Source organism: Lupinus angustifolius, chromosome LG08 (genome assembly GCF_001865875.1).
Source record: "Lupinus angustifolius cultivar Tanjil chromosome LG08, LupAngTanjil_v1.0, whole genome shotgun sequence".
NCBI lineage: Eukaryota > Viridiplantae > Streptophyta > Magnoliopsida > Fabales > Fabaceae > Lupinus > Lupinus angustifolius.
Window position 1 is genome coordinate 18,557,868 of NC_032016.1, and position 20,626 is coordinate 18,578,493.

The 20,626-nt window shown below is 34.2% G+C and overlaps 1 protein-coding gene across 2 annotated transcripts; it reads right to left on the reverse strand.

Annotated features, from left to right (window-relative positions):
- Positions 6,753 to 12,295, reverse strand: LOC109354977 (ethylene receptor). Of its 2 annotated transcripts, none has more exons than XM_019597840.1 (7): positions 12,188 to 12,295; positions 10,060 to 11,007; positions 8,971 to 9,339; positions 8,591 to 8,857; positions 8,363 to 8,490; positions 7,994 to 8,191; positions 6,753 to 7,215 (listed from the first exon to the last, which is right to left on the reverse strand). In XM_019597840.1, the coding sequence occupies exons 2-7, from the start codon at positions 10,963 to 10,965 to the stop codon at positions 6,858 to 6,860; spliced, it is 2,226 nt and encodes a 741-aa protein (XP_019453385.1). In that variant the 5' UTR covers positions 10,966 to 11,007; positions 12,188 to 12,295; the 3' UTR covers positions 6,753 to 6,857. The 2 variants fall into 2 exon arrangements, with proteins under 2 accessions (XP_019453385.1, XP_019453386.1); XM_019597841.1 differs by lacking the exon at positions 12,188 to 12,295 and adding an exon at positions 11,994 to 12,012.

Sequence of the window (20,626 nt, forward strand, 5' to 3'; positions counted from 1 at the left end):
TTTGAGACTTTTCACTTGTTTTTTACTTGAGAAACTATAGCCTTGAACAAGTGTAAAATAGTTTTTTTCGGATTTAATGCTAGAAATAAATGTTGGTATTTGAATATGGTTAAAGGTGATGATTTGTATATCAAAAGAACCTTTAAGGAGCTTTCTAACCATGTAAAGTTTGGATTTTCAACTTGTTTTTGGCTTGAAAAACCATGGTCTTAGACAAGTTTAGAATAATATTTTTTTAATATTGATGTTTGATTGTGTTTTAAAGGTGATGATTTTGTCATCAAATGAACCTTTAAGGTGTTTAATGATAAGTTGAAAAATTAAAACTTTCCTTGACATTAAGTCTAAATCATGGCCAATATGTGTTTAGAAAAATTTTAGTTTCTAACTTTGAAATCCAAGATGTTTATGGATGAGTTTTTGTAAAAAAAAGGTGTTATTTAAAAATATTACGAGTTATAGGTTTGATTAGTAAATGATATTCTTTGACTTCCAAGTTCAAGCAATGATTTGGGATAAAAGATGACTTATAAATATTATTAGTTATAGGTTTGTTAAGACAAGCTTACTTTAAAGTGGTCAGTTTAACTTAAGAAATTTTGATTTAAAAGGTTGTTTCAGTATGAGATCAACACTATCAAGAATGTGTTGAAATGACCGTGGGAAACTATTATACAAAATATAGAATCTACTTAAGATGACTTGCTTTAAAGTGGTAAGATCAACTTTGGAGATGTTGATTTAAAAAGTGTGGACTTTAATTAAGAAACTTACCTTAAAATGGTGAAGTATGGCTTAAAAAGTCTCCATGAAAATATAAATCTATGCGGTGATAAAAACGTAAACTTTATTAAAAACTTACCTTGAAAACGTTGGAAATCAAGAATAAGACTTTCGAGAATAAATGATGGTTCAAAAATGTGAATCTTGGATCAGATGAATGAAAATTATGTAGTTCATAAATAAATTAAAGTATTAAATAATGTCTTTGTACCTTAGGGTTACTATGTAAAAATTTAATTCGCAAATCACTAATTTGTTTTGTGTTTAGTTTCGAAGCTTTCGAAGTCGGACAACCAACCCACTCACATATAAAGGAAACCAAGCACGCGACAACCTAAGGTGAGGGAGAATACAACGTGACATAGTGGTGTCTGAATATGACACCCAGATCTCCTAAACTACCTCAAAAGCTTGGAGTTATATTTGTGTATTAAGAAACTCGTACTTAATCAAATGTTTACGTGCCTGGATTAAGTACATATAATTTCTTAAGTTGTATGCTTAGGATAGTTTAAAATATCAAGTAATATGGTAGTTAACCACAAAGGGACACCACTCGACAAATTATAACGCGTAGGGATCGAAAATAGCGGAGGTATTCGATCCGGTGACCCAAAAGGGAGGGGGAGTGGTCATGGCCTCTGGACCACCCTCGCCTGGGCGAGCCATCCTAGCTTGAGCGAGTGGTTCTCGTCTGGGCGAGGGCCAGGCAACAAGTTTGGCCTGTTTTGGGCGCCCAGGTGAATGTACCTTGGCCGAGCGAGGACCAGACGGGGACTTCGACCAGTTTTTGATGTATTTGTTTCTTGAGCGACAGTCCCTCGCTTGGGCGAGAGCTAGGTAGAGAATTGAGTCTGTTTTGATAGATTTGTCGCTTGAACGACAGTCTCTCACTTGAGCAAGAGACAGATAATAAATTTTGACTACTTTTAATTGATTGATTCCTTAGGAAATAGCCCTAGCTTGGGTGTGAAGTGTATTTAATACTTTTGAGAGATCGTGGCTCAAGTGATGAGCTTGGTACTCAAAACCAATAAACTTATACAAATACCTTTGTTCTTGCGCCTATTTAGGAAAAGGATTTCGACTGTGATGTCGTGATTATGGCAATGCCCAAAAAGGATTACATGATACCATGCAGCAAGGTCATCTGACCGTAAGAGGCTTGGCCATGTGGTCATCCAGGATATCCAGCGATGGTTCATAATGGTAAGGATGTTATTCCTCTATTACGTGATTACATAAGATCGAGTCCCACATGAAGCATTCCTTTGGGAGATGTCTTAGGTAGGGCCGATCATATAAAGTAATCATTAAAAGATTTAATCGACTAACCTCGATTAGTGTGCATACTCATTAAAATCATTAAAGTCTAGGTGAGAGGGAGCGCGATGTTGAGAGGGACGACGATGGTGATGGTTCGTCATTAAAGTCTTGAGGGAGAGTCTAGGTGAGACGAGTCGCTTGTATTCCTGGATGAGGTATTATGTTGGATCAGACAGTTCTCACAATGCAAACTAGACGTTCTTTGACAACCCCTCTTTGCAATTAGGATCGATGAGAGGGATGCTCAGAAAGTGTTTGATACGACACCGTCCTGAAATGGACAGTTCTTTTAGAACAAGTTAATCATATATCCTTGCGAGGAATAATTTGGTGCATTCAAATCGACCTATTATGGGACTTGTACTCTCGGTTATTTTCGAATAGTTTATTGGGAGAATATTTGTGTAAGGATGGATGAAATAAACATAGCATTCATACATTGAGCTCGTGGATATTGATCCTCATGGTTTGAGTTATAACACCATTTATCATTTGCATTTATTTATGTGATTTATATCGTGTATATTATGTGTGTCTGTCTAGATGTGATATTATGTGTAATTCCACGCCGTCAATGAGTAATATTCATTAGATGTCTTACTCTATTTCTTTTTCTTTGTCTTTGGTTCGCGTTCTTGTCCAGATGGACCGCTCTGTGAAGATTCAGAGTTACTGCTTCTCGATGTCCCATGAAGGGGCATGGAGGATTGAGGGAGATCGATACACCTACGCAGGTACTTGTGCCTTAGAGTTGGAGATGGTATGTGATGGCTCTAGGATGCACTTTCCGTCCCATCATGTGGAGCTGGAGGCTTCCTTCACCTTGTCTGACTAGAGGCCAACACTTGTCGTGCCATCGACCCAGTCTGTGACTCCTCACAGACCAGATGTTGCAGAGCCATCCAGGATGCGACATAGTTGGGACAATGTGATTATTTCCCCACCATGGAGGAGAACCGCTCGGTGGACCATGCTAGAACCCCCAGGCAGATACAAGAGCAGTGACTAGGTTGCATCATTCATGCTATGACCTAGAATAGGAGATGGAGGCTGAGGAGGAGCCAGAAGCTGAAGAGGATGACGACGTGAAGTTAATCTGCATTGAGGACTCCATTGAGGTAGTAAACCTCTCCTCCGACTCTGAGATGGAGGAGGACCCGAGCGATTATTCTAGCGCACCCGTGGACACTGAAGCTAGCCGCTAGGAGCCATTTATATTTCTATTCAGCTTTTTGAGTAGGGTATATATGTAGGGTACTTTTTGATGTGCTGAATGTCTTAGTCTTTTGTATAATTTTAGTTTAGGCGAAGATTTCTTTTCGCCTTGTATTTCATACTAACATTTCTCGTTCTTTTAATGAAGTATTATTCAAAGATATGTTAGTTATTTTATGTTACCAGTAGGTAATGGTTTTTTTTCCCACAATTTGTGTTACTTAAAGTGATGTCCCAAAAAGTAAACGAATATAAGGAAATAAATTTTATATTACCTCATTCAAAAAATTTTTTACCCACTTTTGAGCATTATTTTTGGAGTAATTTTCGAGAATCAAATCTGATGTTAGACACCTAAGAATCTTTGGGTCAATTTGTTTCAAACATGTGTCTGATATTAAAAGGAAGAAGTGAGATGATAGAGATGAGAAAGTTATCTTCCTAGGATATGACACAGCATGGTCTTACAAAGTTTATGACCCTAGGACAAATTCCATCTCATACAGCGGAGTTATCAAGTTTGATAAGACTCAAGCTTGGGATTGGAATCAAACAGATGCATCATCAACAAAAACTAGTCAAATAAATATAGAGGAGACGAATGAATCACCTCAAACAATCACAACTGAAGATGACAGTGTTGTTGATACAAATCATAGACCTTAGAGGCAAAGGCAACTACCAAACAAATTTAGAGATTTCTGATACCTCAATCACAACAAAAGGATATCCGGTTCACATGGCTTTGTTAGCTTAGATGGAACCATTAATTTTGAACAAGCTAACAAAGAAGCTCATTGGAGAAGAGCCATGTCTGAGGAGATCAGATCAATAGAGAGGAACCAAACTTGGGAACTCACAACATTGTCTAAAGGAAAGAAAGCAATATCATTCAAATGGGTATTTAAAGTGAAAGTTAAACTAGATGGAGGAGTATCTAAGTACAAAGCAAAGTTAGTTGCTAGAGGTTTCCTACAAAGACGTGGCCTGGATTTTGATGAGGTATTTGCACTAGTTGCAAGAATTGAAACTGTTAGATTGGTTATAACAATGACAAGTTCAATGCAATAGACATTAAGCAACTAGATGTAAAATCAACTTTCTTGAACAACCCTCTTAACAAAGAAGTTTTTGTAACTCAACCTCAAGGATTTGTTGTATCTGGACATAAAGACAAAGTCTACAAGATTCATCAGGCTCTTTATAGTTTAAGACAGACACCTAGAGCATGGAATAAAAGAATAAATGAGTTCTTCCTTAAACAATGACTCATCATATGCAAGAATGAGCATGACATATACATAAGATAAGCATCCAATGAGGCATCAGTTATCATATACTTGTATGTGGATGACCTCTTGATCATTGGCTGCAATAATGAAGAAATTGAGAAGATCAGGGCAAGATTGAAATTATAATTCGAAATGACAGACCTAAGAACCCTATCTTACTTATTAAGGATTGAGTTTGCTATGATAAACAATGATATTTTGATGCATCAAAAGAGGTATATCACTCAATTACTAAACAAGTTTGGCATGCTTGAATATAACTCTACTGGAACACCAGTAGAAGTAGGTAATGCTCTATGCAAATGAAGTCTTGATGACGAAGCTACTAACTCAACTCTATACATGCAGATGGTAGGGTCATTAAGGTATATCTGCAATTCAAGGCCAGATATAGCTTATGGAGTAGGCTTGGTTAGTAGACAGATGGAAGATCCTAGGCACTCACATATGCAGGTTGTAAAGAGGCTACTCAGATACTTAAAAGGAAGCATAGACTTTGGTGTGATGCTTCCTATTGATATAATTTGTAAGCAGAAGAAATAGAGAACTCTTTATGGCTATACAGATGCAGATTGGTGTGGGGATAAAGATGATAGGAAAAACACTAACAATTATCTATTCAAATACAAGAATGTATTTATTAATTAGAGCTCAAAGAAGCAAGAGGTGGTGACACTCTCATCTTGTGAGTCTGAATACATCTCTGTTTGCCTAGGAAGTTGTCAAGGTTTGTGGCTGAAATCATTGCTTAAGGAACGCGCGTGCATATTGATTCTGCATTGCTGATTTTTGTGGACAATAAGTCGTTATCAATCTGTCCAAGAACCCAATTTCTAATAAACACATAGACACTAAATATCACTTCTTGAGAGATCAAGTTGAGAAGGGTAATATAGAGTTAGAATTTTGCACCTCCTTGAAATAGCAGTCTGACATTTTCACAAAAGCACTTAAGAGAGGAAGTTTTGTAATTCAGAGAAGAAAGTTAGGAATAATGAGCTTCTCAGAGTTGAATTAAGGTGGAATGTTGAAATAAAAATGTAATTCAAAGCTTGTAGTATAAAATTTTGGACCTTGGTAGTTTAGACTTGTAAACATCGATTCTTTTATAAATAGTAAATAAATTATTGTTGGATCGGTAGTTGTTAACCAATCTACACTTTCTAAAATTAGCATACACACATTTTCTTCTTTCCTCTGCATTATCCATTTCTAACACATCAAAACATTAATTTCCAACACTTATCTAGGACCAATCAAATATTGTCATATAAATAAAAAGAAAACTTTTATAAACAAAATATAATATATTTATATTACTTATTAAAATCTATTTGGTTCGACACAGGAAAAATGACACCCTTTGGAACAAGTGATTTTGTCAGAAGAAGATTTCACAAAAGTAAAAGTTTTGATGAAGTTGGAATTCTTATATTTTCACACTGAGGCACAAATATATCTGTCTCTGCATGACTCTCAACCATGCCATACTCTCTTATCATTCAATGTCACAACCCAACACAGGTGAGTGGGTTTCTCGAAGGGAGAGAAAGAGGAAGAAGAGGACGCGATTTCTGAGTTCATGACATGAAACATTTTCATTCTTCTATTCCTCCCAAAAAAATCAAGTCACAAACTAACTGGAGGGTAAGTATGGAGAGGCAGTATTTCAGGAGCAAAAAGATCAAAATCCGACTCTATGATTCGCATACAGACACAATTCACATGTGGGTGGAAGGTGAAGCAGGATTTCCTCCACCACGGTGTCTAGGAGATAATCTGACATTGATAATTCTTCAGTTACACATAATGTTTGTTTGTGAAGATGCTGCGTTATCAGCAAAAAAGAGTCAGACAAAGATGTCACGTTATTCACTCTGGTCACTTTGATGGAGCTGTGAGATAATTTGGGTTTTGTAGCTATGTGGGATTTGGGCTTTAAGTAAGTGGTGTGGAGTTTGATGTCTTGAGAGTGCAATTTCAACAACTTTTTCGGTAAATCATAGATATTACACTATAAATTAATTAGATTAGAAAATGCAGAATATAGAACACATGAACTTCTCTGTTCACAAAAATGGATTTAACAGTGCAAACTCAACCACTGTTCCTTTTGCCAAGATTTCATAACGCCAATAAGCATGACAATTCATGTCAATTGCCTCATTGCTCAATAAGTTTTTGTACTTCTCTCACTTTAATTTGGCTATGTACACAAGAAAATGAAGCCATTCATGTGGCTTATTCAATGGTTTCAAATAGAACTCGACGTTCTAGGAGTTCTGATAACACACCCCTCATCTTGTCAACTGAAACTGGTTTCAGTATAAGGCCATTCATACCAACCCTCATGCAGTTCTCTTTAGTCACCTTGTTGGTGTTTCCTGTAAGAGCTACTATTAGTGGCCTATCGAGGCGTTTCGTAAACTTCTCGTGTATACGTACCGCTAGTTCATAACCATCCAATCCAGTACACACATCCATAAAAACCACCTTGTGCTCAAGAGAAACAACACGAAGACACTCTTCACTTGAGCTTACAGTTGTCACTTCACATCCTAAATGCATAAGAAGTCCCTTTGTTACTGACCTGCTAACCCTGCATAACAGTTTCACCACTGCCCATAAGAATTAAAACATAACAGTAAACATCAACTACTTAATTTGCATCACACACAAATACACCGTTGAGAAAAGAATCTTAACAAATACATATCCTTATGCTTTAACTCTTAATCGGAACTTAAGTGCATAAAATATGTACATAGGCATATGCCATAAGGCTATGGTCATGAATGTGTTAAATTTAGCTATCCAATCTTTACAACACAATAACAGCTAAAAAGAAGGACCATATACTTGGAAGGTTGGCAAAAAGGTTTGCTTTTAGAAATCTAAGTGTGAGCTTACATCTTCCACAAAAAAATCCCAGCAATATCAGCCCAGGACCTAAAACCTAAGCTACATTACAAAAATATGTAAAATAAAAAAGAATAACAAATTGAAGTTTTAACACAAATGCTTTCTATGAGAATATGTTACTCTCCAGGTTAACCTTTTTCTGCCATTGGTATGATTCCTTAAAGTCCCAAACTCATACATTTTAGAGGTTGCAAACTAGAAAGTCAACAACATAAACTTCGATGTTTAGCCTTATCCTATGGGTTAGAAACAAGCAAATATTAACATCCAGCTGCTTCGTGTTTTGAAGACCATAATTGGGACCCGAGAAGTTGAAGGCTTAAAATAAAAGAAATCAACCAAATTTTAGTTTTTCTATGAAATCACCCTAATAATAATGATTTTACTTAAATGAATATTAGGACAGAGTAACAAATTCTAGAGTGGGAGATACAAAAAATAAAACTGCCACTGACCCATTATCATCCATGACGAGAACCTTGAGCCCAGCAAAGTTTGTAGATATATGATTTCCCGGAATTTTAGGAGCAAAAGATAGTTTAGATTCATTTGTTCGGTCTGGTATTCCAAGTTTTACCATAAAAGTGACAGTACATCCTTTGCCAATACCTTCACTTTCAATCCAAATTTGCCCTTCCATGAGATTTACAAATCTGCTTACAATTTAAAAGAATAGTACATGATCAGCAAAGAAATCTCCAAGAACAGCAATAGTAGAGAGAGCCTAATTCAAATGTGCAAGAAAGGTTCCAAGGAATAGCAAACAAATTATTATGCTTCACATTCACATCCTAGTTTAAGGTGGTAAATAAACAAGAATATACCTTTTGCAAATTGCTAGGCCAAGTCCACTTCCAGCAGGATTTCTTGTTGCTAATGTTTGGCTTTGTGTAAACTTAGTAAATAACTTCGGGATATCTTGTGGATTAATTCCCGCTCCCGAATCTTTTACCTATAACGTGGAAAAAAAATTAGACTCCGTCTTTGAAATCCGATAACAAAGACACAATGCCCAAGATTGAAGAGTACTAATTGAACTTGAAGAAACAAACCTGTACTCGCAAGTAAAAGTGGCCATCACTTGGCACTGGAAAAAAGTCAGGAATTCTAGCATCTTTGAAGGATTCAGGCTTTGCGACAAAAGCAGTGACGGAAATGCTGCCCTCTTTTGAGAACTTCACAGCATTACCAACAATATTCAGAAGAGTCTGCATGAGACGTTTTTCATCACCAATGGCATACGTTGGCAGATCTGAAGCTATCTGTAAGGTGAGCGACAACTTTTTGACAGATGCAATGGGCTTAATCAAGTTAAGGACCTGCAATCAGAATAACAGATCTTACACAATTAATCTTTTCAAGAAACTCCGAATCATCAGCTACAAGTCAGACTTACAGAATTGAACCTTAGGATCTATAATGAAAATTTTACCTCTCTGAACACAGAATGAAGGTTAAATGTTGCTTCTTCAAGTTGAAGACTTCCATCTTCAAGCCGTGAAAGATCCAAAACATCATTGATGAGAGTAGCCAACAAGTTGCTGCTTTTTAATATTGTCTCCACCATCAGACGTTGCTCAGCTGTCAGCTCTGTTTCCTGTAACAATGAAGAGAGTGCAATAATTGCATGCATGGGAGTTCTCATCTCGTGATTCATAACAGCCAAGAAATCATTGCGAGCACGAATTGCAGTTTCTGCTTCTCTTCTGGCCAGATCAAGTGCAACATTCTGTTCCATAAGCATATCCCTTGCCCTCATTGACTCTTCTAAGATTGCAGCATGTGAAAGAGCAACAGCTACCTGGTACAGGAGACAATTGTAACAAGGTATATTCAAATGATACACTATCCAGTACCTAAACCAATGGTTGCCATGACATGCTTTTGATGCTAGATATTTCAGAATGACATAGTAGTTATTCAATTCAACAAAACAACAAGAACCAAGCTTTTCTCATTAGGTAGGGTTGTGTACACGGATCAACCAATACAGTTAGGCTTTATCTAAGACCAATAGTAAACTATTCAAATCCAGAGTAGGAGGAAAATAGATAAATTATCACTAATATTTATCATGTAAAAATGGCAAGTTCACCTACATTAAGAAAATGACACAAGTTGCTATTTATCTTGAGAATATTGATTTACAAACCTATATGTTGGTTGAAGAGTTGAATTAAACCTAAATAGATAAATTTAATTTTGGATAAGTGTGTCCAAAATCACTTCATAATTTAAAAGAAAACAAAGTTTAACCATTCACAAAAATACAGAAATCTAACAGATTCAAGTTCAGAGAAGTATAAATTAACATAATATATCAAAGAATTTAAGTTTGTCAATTAGAAATTAAAAAATATATTTAACTCACTATGTCACAAGTACAAAACCTAAAAACTTAAGAGTAATGAACGACAAACATAAACACAGAAAACATTCAATGCAATTAGAACATAAAGACAAGGGAAATGTAAAAGAAATATGCTAGAAAGGTTATTTAATAAATTGAAGAATTTCTAACCTGATCGGCAACGACCTCAACCAGCTCTAACTCATGTACATGCCATTGTCTGGCACTATCAGATGGAAGCATCAAGACCATCAAAGCATAATTTCTTGTTGAAACTTCTGGCCAGTCATATATTTGGAAATTAGAAAGATGTAGGAGAGGGACCCGAACAGCGACCACCTCCCCAGGCATGAATTTTCCACCATGAGGACGTAATCTAGCAACTGGGCAATTCGGTGAAATTGGTACCGCACGGTTGCTACTAAATACTTGATTGATCACAGGAAGATGTATCGGTACTGTGTAGCCAACTGGGTTTTGCTGTCGCAATGTGTAAGAGAGTTGAAGCTCCAACCCAGTACGTGTAGGCATCCATAAAGCACACTCCTCTAGTGCCAAAGTTCTACCCAGTTCAACAAGAGTCGTTTTCAATATCGTGTGTCTATCAAGAGTGCTTCTAATCTCATGAGTAAGCATCCTTACATGTCGACCAGTTTCTTCCTGTGTGCGAATCAGGCCCATCTCTCTATCAAGCTCTGCAGCTTTTTTCTTCAAAAATAGTTCTCTAGTTTTAACACTTAATAAATCAGGAATAATATGTACAAGCATAAGGGCAGTTGCACATGATACCACAGCAGTTAAAACCTTAGAAATGGTCATTACTATTGCCACAGTTTTTGTATGCATCGTAAAGGTCCATAAATTAATTAGATGTGTTGCACCGCATAGAACTATGAAAGCACCAAACTGAACAAGGACCCATCTATATGGAAATACTGCTGATTTCTTAACGAAGTAAATAAGCTCCAGAGGGATTGAGAAATAAGCAAGGGCGATGAAGAAATCAGAGATATATTGATATTTCATCAATAATTCCTCAGCTGGAAATTGTGGCTCAATACAGTTGCAGGACTCCATATTGATTGAACCACCTTAGCCAATTCTTCCCCCTTCACATAACTACATTAAAAGATGGAAAATTAAAGCATCAGAAAGATGGGAATGAAACAGAACAAAAAAATAATAACTGTCAACTAAATATGGACATTAGAACATTCCTATGATCGAAGTTATATACTTTATAACATAAAGCGTACCCATACAAGTGACATATGAAAGCTTCGGAATAACCCGCTAAGAAATATTAACAAACGACTTTCTACATATATACATAAACCATCCTAAACAATTTTTTTATCAGTTGTAGCAAAGAAAGAAACTTCATAGAAGTTGAAATATGAAGAAATAGATATGATCCAATACTTTTTCAATGGATAAAAGACCTAATTGATAGAGGAAGCACCATAAAAATCCATTAGTGAGGTTTAGGACCTGATACAATAAGAACCAATAACTTATATCATGATAGAAAATCTAGGAATCAATAAAGTGACTCCCTAGGGTTTTGAGCAGCGATGTAGTATCAGATCCCCAACATAGTAAGCCTTTTTTATTCATAAGAAAGAAAAAAACATGGGCATTCCTCTGCTACCAAATACAAACTGCCTTTAAAACCTAGCCTCTTCATTCCTACCCAAAAAATACCCTTTAAAACCTACAATGTGAAACTGCTAAAATGGGCGGCCAAGGGCACGAGACTCTGTCTAATGGGGTGTGACAATAATAGATATATGCAGTCTTACTCTCGAAACCGAAAAACTGCTCCGGGGCAAACGGAGGATACACCAAAGCTATTGTCTATCAAGAATCCATAACAACAAAACATGTCATTCCATAAAAACCCCAATTCCCAAAGCACAGTAGTATCATTATGCTATCTCATTGCTATTCAAGTATTCATTCATGTACTCTTACGATCTCATCCTCAATTTCAATTTTAACTAATACAAACAAGTGAGTTACTATGAACTATGCAGACACAACCTTCAATTACAAAAATTCATTGAATTCCACCAAAAAACCTTACTTTTTAACACAACAACTACCTCTAATTAACTCAATTAAAGCTAATTTACAAAGAGGTGGGTAAGATATTACAGAAAAAAATGAAGAAATCAGAGTCAGAATTGCAATAGCTGAGAATAGAAATTAGAAAAGTGGAGTGAGAAAATAATAAAATTAAAAAAATTAAAAAAAATAAAGGTGATTGTGATCTATGAATGAAAGAAGAAGTAGTTACATGATGGGATTGTGAGATGAAAGAAGAAGCAAGTGAAGAGAAAGGGAAAAGAAGAAGAAAAAAAATGAAGAGAAAAAAGAGAACGCAACAAGTTGTTGTATTAAATAAAAAGTGAATAAAGTAATATGATTTTTCTGTATGGCGGTCAAGTACAATGAATTAGGGGTTGTGTCTTACCGTAAATGATGGAGACAGATCCCATAAACCAAGTCTCTCTTAGTCAATCAACCCTTTTCTATAGTTTAATATGTAATTACTCATATAATTCATTATTCATTTATTAAATAAATATGAATCATGTAAAAACTCAATAGAGATGTTCAACATCTTTACATTATAACAAAATGTTGGTCTAAGTAGTATAAGACTTTACTCAATTTTCAGATTAATTAAAATGTCAAATATTTAATTATGAAAAACAATAATTATTGGGAGAAGTAGTCACGACTTTAAAAGGTATTATTTTGATATTTATAAGTGAAAGACTGTCTTGATTATACTACATGTGCTATATATACATATATTATTTTTGAAAGATATTAACCTTCTTTTTTCATCTTTAGGTCACATGCTAATTAACTTTTAGATTATTGAAAATTAGTAATATGAAATTTTAGTTGAAATCAAATATTGCACGCACACAAAGATGCTTAGAGACTACTTTTAACAACAAAATTCACACTCAATTATTGTGAAATATAAGGTAAGTCTTTACTTATACACTAACCTTTACTTGCATGTCTCAATTAATTTAAACTTATTTAATTCACAGGAATGCTAAAACTAATTTTGTATGAAACTATTAGGAGGGATGTGACAACACTAATTTAGTGAAAATTTTACAATATTGATCTGGTACAATTGTAAGCATTAAGAAAGTAAGATGTTAAGTATTTCCGTAACATTAAAATATGAATTTTTTATGTATTAATAAAAGTATCTTTCACTTTTTGGTAAGAAATTAATTTCTTTCAAGATATTGTAACTCTGAACAAATGTTATTCCCAATAATCGAACTCATAAATAATATTATTAGGAGCAAAAATAATAATAAATGTTTCCCTCTCCAAAATGGTGGAGATCATTTCTACCACTATTTTATTTAAGAAAAATAATATTAAAAGGGAAAGAAATATTACAAGTTGAAAACCACCTCGATCATATTTTTTGACGTGTTTCACAAATTTCCCTTCATATGAAATAGCGTGACTGATAGGGAAACTAGATATATAATAATTTGAAATAAATGCCATGCAATTCCAATTTTGGATGAGAAACTCAAACTTTCAAAACTCTGAAAATAGATCCTTCTGCCACCGAGGTTGGGCCGAGTGTTAAGCCCAAAACTAAGAACCAAGTAGAATAATTGTTTGAGAAATATAAGCTAATGTTAACGATCGATGCGTGCATTTATTTTATTTTTGTTCTGTTTGTCGTTTTACTTTGAAACTTTATAAAACACAAAAGACTCTTTGATGACTGATTGTAATTTTGAAGAAAATAGTTTATGTAACAAATATATATGCTTATTTAGGGAGAATTAAATAATTCACGAAAGTTTTTAATTTTCTATAGGTGAATTAATTAATATATCACTCACCATTTATTTAGACTAATTTTTTAAAGAGTAAATAACAATTAAATATTAATGATAATATATATCAGTGTTTACATTTTTTTTTTCTCAATATTTTTGCATTTCTCACATCCGCCATAAAATCAAAGAAATGAGGACTCGAGGTTCCAAACTTCAAAATCACTATATATAACTAAAAGAAATGGGCAGTGTTTTGGTTCTACCAAGAGTTAAATAAAAAAAATCTATTGTATGACCAGTATATTTGAACTCATTCAAAATAGTATATTCCTATTAAAAATTGATGCATTTTTCAAATTTATATACATAAATGAAAGTATATTCATAAAAGGAGCAGATCTTCTATCTCAAAATATATAACATTATATATGACATGAGCTGTGATTGTTTGAAGAAAATTTATTTAAATTAAAAATATAATTAATAATTATTTTTTTAATTAATCACAACTCATAACATATAATGTGACATATATTATGGTAAATAATATATACTCTCATTCATAAATGAATTTAATATATATGCATTATTATGAATATAACAATTTTTCTCCATCAATATATCATTAATCAATGATTTAATAATCTCAATTCTTGCCTCAAATGCTTATACCATGAATGTTAACAAAAAAAAATTGGGTTATTTAGCAAAAAGGATATCTTTGTGAATGTTCCTTTTCTGGGTAGAAACTTGCAATTTATGCTAAAGGACCTTTTTAGCAACTAATCACAAAATTAAATGGTCACAACTCACAACCTAATGATAATACCAACAAAAAATATTAGTTCTTTACCAAAAAAAATAAGAGGATATTCTTAGTATTACAAAAAACGAGTGAAGACCATCAATTAGTCTTTTGACGGTTTGAATTAATGGTACCACGGGGTGTACCCATAATTTCGAGGTACACCTTAAAATTCATTAGAGAAAACTTGAAATAGATATTGCACCACAAATCAGGCCACCAATACCATAGGAATATGTAAGATGTGCTTATCTATTTTGGTAACAATTGATTTCCTAGTAGAGTTGTTATAGCGTCATTGTTTCTAGAGTTCAAAAGTCTAGCCTAAATGGTGGATAAGTGTTCTTCAAGCTTGTTAGAAATAGTCATTACCAATGAAATATGAGGAAAAAATGTATGTAATGACATTATATGAGTTTTATATGATATTGCATTATCTATCATTCATATTTAATTATCATTAACTCTTCAAAAAATGTAATTGAAATGAATAATTGATGATGTAGCGACTATATATAAATCTTTGTAGTGACATTATATAGATATTATTACATTTTTCAACTCTGTATGATTGCCACTAATTGAAAAGTCTAAGTCATGGGCTAACGAATTGAGTTTTTAATCAAGATGAAAGATATGCAATTCAACGTATTGCGACTTTTGTGTGTGGAGTGATCATTTTCATGATAGCTATTTTCAACAAAGCTCTACAAAAATTGTTTTGTAGTGATGATGAATCTTTGAAATGGAGGAATTGTAATGTTACAATATTTCTAAAGGAATCAATAACAAAGAGAATGAGTATTGTTATCTGGTATTTTGAATCAACATGACTCCAAGATCATTAATGTCAATGTTGAAATATGGAGGGAACGTGAGGAGGGAGGAATATTCCCTTCTTTTTGGTGCAACAGAAGTGATCGTTGCGCAACATTGACCACAAACAATCAAATAAAAGGTATAGAATAAATATAAGACAAGAAGATAAGATAATTTGGTAATAGGGTTCGGCCAATTGTGCCTACATCCCCAGGAGCGTTGAGCGAAACAAGGATTACAAACCCTAGCACACCCATGAGATGTTTCTATTTGGTGCTTATATCTGATGCACGTTATAACAAGGGACCTGAGTCAAATATATAACATTTATATTCTACTCTATTCTAATTTTAGGCAACGTGAGATTTCATATAATAACATATTTCAAACATCCCAACAATCTCCACCTTGATTGAAATAGACGAATATCTCGCTCCTTAGGAAATCTACACAAAAATCTCTACCTTAGCGAATATATATTTCACCTTGCTTAATGCCTAATTCTCTTTAAATGCTCTCCTATAGCATAGATCTTTTGGGTATCCTTGATGATGTTATCAATAGCCTAGCTCTCCAAATTTGTAGTGCAACTTCTCGTACCATCACCTAATAGAACATGCTGCCTAGCTACATATTACTAGGAAGTCTTTCGATATATTGGAACCTTTATACAAAAGTTCACCAACAACTGTCCTCTCTAATACTCAGTCAAACTAAACCTTGAAGCTTCAGTGGAAAGCCTTAACCGCTACCACCATTGTCTACTCCGATAATCCTAATTCAAAAGAACTATCATACTCCACCATAAGGAGTATACCACAACACACACCTTCCGTCAATTCTAACCAATGCATGTGTCACATCCTTGCATCCAAGCTAATGCCCATGTTACACACTACATCAAAGTCAACCATCACCTTGCCCATGTCACACATCTCTACAAATGTCTGTGTTACACCTTGCATCAAAAGCAATGCCCCTGTTACACACTACATTAAAGTCAGCCATCACCCATGTGCTTTTGTAGATCTGCTAACAATTAATATTCTTCACTATGATGTCCCAGACACGCCATTAGGATATTCCGCTTCTCAGAGCGCTGATTAGCTACCTTGATCCTAACCCAGAGCGCTGATTAGCTACCAAGATATTATTAGAGAATAAGGATTACAAACCCTAGGACACTCATGGACCCACCTACCTATGAGGTGTATCTCTTTGGTGCTTATATCTGGTGCACATTACAACAAGGACTTGAGTCTAATATATTATATTAATACTCTACTCTATTTTAATACTAGGCCAATGAGGGACTAGCACAATATATTTCAAGCATCCCCAACAATCTCCACCTTGATTGAAATAAAAGAATATATTGCTCTTAGGAAATCTATACAAGAATCTCCACCTTAGCGAATATATGACTCCACCTTGCTCAATGCCCAGTTATCTTTAACAACTCCACATAAGAGTCTGCTCCCCTACAACATAAACCTTACGAGTATTCTTGATGATGCTACCAAGAGCTTAGCTTTCCAAACTTGTAGTGCAGTGGAAGCGATTGTTGCGGAGCATTGGCAACAAGCAATCAAATAAAAGTCACAGAATAAATATAAGAGAATAATACAAGAGAATTTGGTAATAGGGTTCGACCAATTGTGCCTACGTCCCGAGAGCGCTAAACGACTAAGAAGATATTATTAGAGAACAAGGATTACAAACTCTAGCACACCCATGGGTCCACCTGCCCATGATGTATTTCTATTTGGTGCTTATATCTGGTGCACGTTATAACAAGGGACCTGAATCCAATATATAACATTGATATTCTACTCTATTCTAATTCTAGGCAATGTGAGATTTCATATAATAACATATTTCAAACATCCCCAACACTTTTGTTTGGTTGATGACAATGTTGTGAAACTCGAGCTGAAGGTTAAACTAGAAGAGGTCTTGTATTAGGTTTAACTGATTTATATCGTCTGGTTGGACTGGATGATTTCATATATAATTAATAGTTTTTATCAACAAATATATAATTATATACAAAAACAAAATTTTATATAATTAATAATTATATTGAAATAACATCTCTCAATATTTTTTGGACCGTGGTAAAACAAAATATTAGAGTAGTGTTCCGTTATTTATAATTTTAAGAAAATTATTCGGTTTACTTCCTAGGTTATTCCAGTTCAACCGAGTTAAACACGGTCGGACCAGAATTTTCACGGTTCAAAGCGGTCAAAATCACATTCGATTAAAACTGCAAATCAAAACTGTTTTTAAGTCCGGTCAGTGATCAAACTAGTCAGACTACCTAGTCCATTCCGGTTCTCATAACATTAAAATAGGGGAGGGAAATCGTAAATACTCTATTAATTTATCTTTTCTTTTGAAACCCCACATTTCTTTTCGAGGGAGCTAAAATATAGCTAGGTACATTTCAACCATATAATATTGCTTTCTCTTATCTCCCCTTTCATCTAATTATTACTATAACACTAAGTTTGTTTAACCGAAGGTAAGTGATGAGATTAGGGATGAGTTTTTATAAAAAAAAACTTGATTAAATATTTTAGTGGGGAAGCAAAGGAAAATATAAAGGTGAAAATTTCCTCGTCTCCCGAACGAGTACATCTTCTTTACCTATAAGTGAATATCTTTATATGTCATTTCTTCTCATTGATTAGAAAAACGTTAATTATTACACTTTTGATTTAAATATTTTTTTAATCAATAACAAAAAAACAAATTTTTTAGAACAACATATGTACTCTCCCCCTCCAAAACTGGGAATTTGTCGAGGAAAAATAATTCTGATAACATATTAATATTTATCTCTCACTTTCGTATTAAAGAAGGATAAGAGGAAATAAATATTATTATTTATTCTCCTCCCATCTAGTTTAACCAAATCAAATAGAATTAGAATCCTCCCTAGAGCCTCTAATACCGGAATTGTAAAACTAAGATTGCAATTAAGAGGGGGGTGAATTAGTTGACTTAAAATTATGGCCACTTTTTCTGAAAATCAAGAGTTAAGTGCAGCGGAGAAATTATGCATAAAATTAACAAGTAAAAAATCAAGAGATAAAGGAGAAGAGAGTACAACGAGATTTTATACAAGTTCACCTTCTTGTCCACCGAAGGCTACGTCTAGTACTCTTGCAGCATAAAAGATTTCTTCACTAAATATTATGAGATTTCTTCACTAATAATTATGTCACTCTTGAAAAACACATTTTCCAAGTGACTTTATCCCATTTCTTATCACACCCATGTGAAAGAAAGATTTCCACAATGTCAATGAATAATTTACAACAATGGCACGATTGTCTTTACAAGTTTGGAATGTAATATTACTTGCAATTCGATAACTCTTTGTATACTAAGTAATAATACTCTTATAGGTTTGTAAAACTTTGAAACACTTTACTTCAAGCAACTCAGAAAATTCACTTTGAAAATTGAAGAACAAGTTGCAAAAAGTGCAGAAAATATTTCAAAGAATTTTCAGAATTATGTTTGAAAGTTTGTGTAAGAGTTATGATTTGATTATGAGTTTCAATGCCTTTAAATAGGTTTTCAACCAGCCATAACATCTATTTGAAAGGGTATGAATTGATTGGAATGTAACAATTTCGTTTGGGATGAAAACCATTCATTTTGAAATCTGAAAACTGATGCAACAACTCTCATTAATCGATTACAGCCTTGAGTAATTGATTACTCAAACATGTTATCCAACTGGGCATTTAAAGTTTCATTAGAGTAATCGATTACAACCTTGAGTAATCGATTACCTTGCACAGTTTTTGTTGGGTGACTGGTTTTCTCACTTATGTAACCTGTTACTTAGATACAGTAACCTGTTACACACTATTTTTTAAAAGTGTTTTGTTTATACTTGAAGTGTTTCAATTTTCTTAAAAAATAGTTTGAACATTCCTACTATTGTATATTCGAGAGTATATGATAGAAGTACCTATTTAGCATTACTACTATTGTTTACTACTTGGCATTGACGAGTTCTTTAGAGTGTCAAATTCCAAATCTGCTAAAGAAATGTGGGATACTCTAGAGACTAGACATGAAGGAACTGAGGAGGTAAAGAGGTCGAGACTCAACACTCTTTCTCAAGAATACGAAATGTTTCGTATGAAACCCGGAGAGAAAATTTTGGATCTTCAAAAGAGATTTACTCATCTCACAAATCACCTTATTGCACTTGGTAAGGTACTATCAAATAGTGACTTGAACTTGAAGGTTCTAAGATCACTCACCAGAACGTGGCAACCAAAGGTAACATCCATTTATGAAAAGAAAAGTTTATCAAAAATGTCATTGACTACTTTGTTTGGTAAATTGCAGGAACATGAATTAGAACTTAGCCAACTTGACCAACATGAAGAGCAAGAGAAGAAAAAGAAGAATATCTCTCTCAAGATGAATCTGAGAAGGAAGAGATGGAAAACATGAGTATTGTAAAGAAGTTCAACAAGTTCCTTAAAAGGAACAAGGGTGCTAAAACTTGACAAATGAGGAAATTCACCAAGAACAATGACGCCTCCACTTCAAACCAAAACTTCATATGCTTTGAATGTGGCAAGTCTGGTCATATGAAGATCGACTGTCCAAACCTGAAAAAGAATTCTTTCAAAGGGAAGAATGAAATGAGGACTGGACAAAGAACATATATTGCTTGGGAAGACAATGATACTAGTTCCGCCTCTGAACAAGAAAATGAAGAACACACATATATCTCTTTAATGGAATCTCATCATTCTGATGATGAAGAGGTAAACGACACTAAACCATATTCTTCTGAATTACGAAGTGCATTTAATGACTTGCATGATGAATATGTCAAACTCACAAAAATGTTTCTAAAACAAAAAACTGAGTTAGGTGTATTTAGAAACAAACCCTCATCATCTTCATGTCAAAACTGCATTACTCTTGAAAATAAAGTTTCAACATTAAGTCTTAAACTTGATAAGCTGAACAAAAGTAGTAAAAGTCTGGAAAATATTATTAATGATCAAAGACACTCAACAGACCGCAGAGGTCTTGGCTATTCGAAAGCCATGTTTCTAAGAAACAAAGTGTCTTAACAAAGATAAACTTTAAAAAACAAAGTATCCATGCATTTGAACATAGTAATGATAAATCTAGGATACATAATCATCAACCCCATGTACATGTTGTAAATACCATGGGCATATACCAAATACTTGCATGATTAGAAAATATGGTGTACCCCTAGGTCATT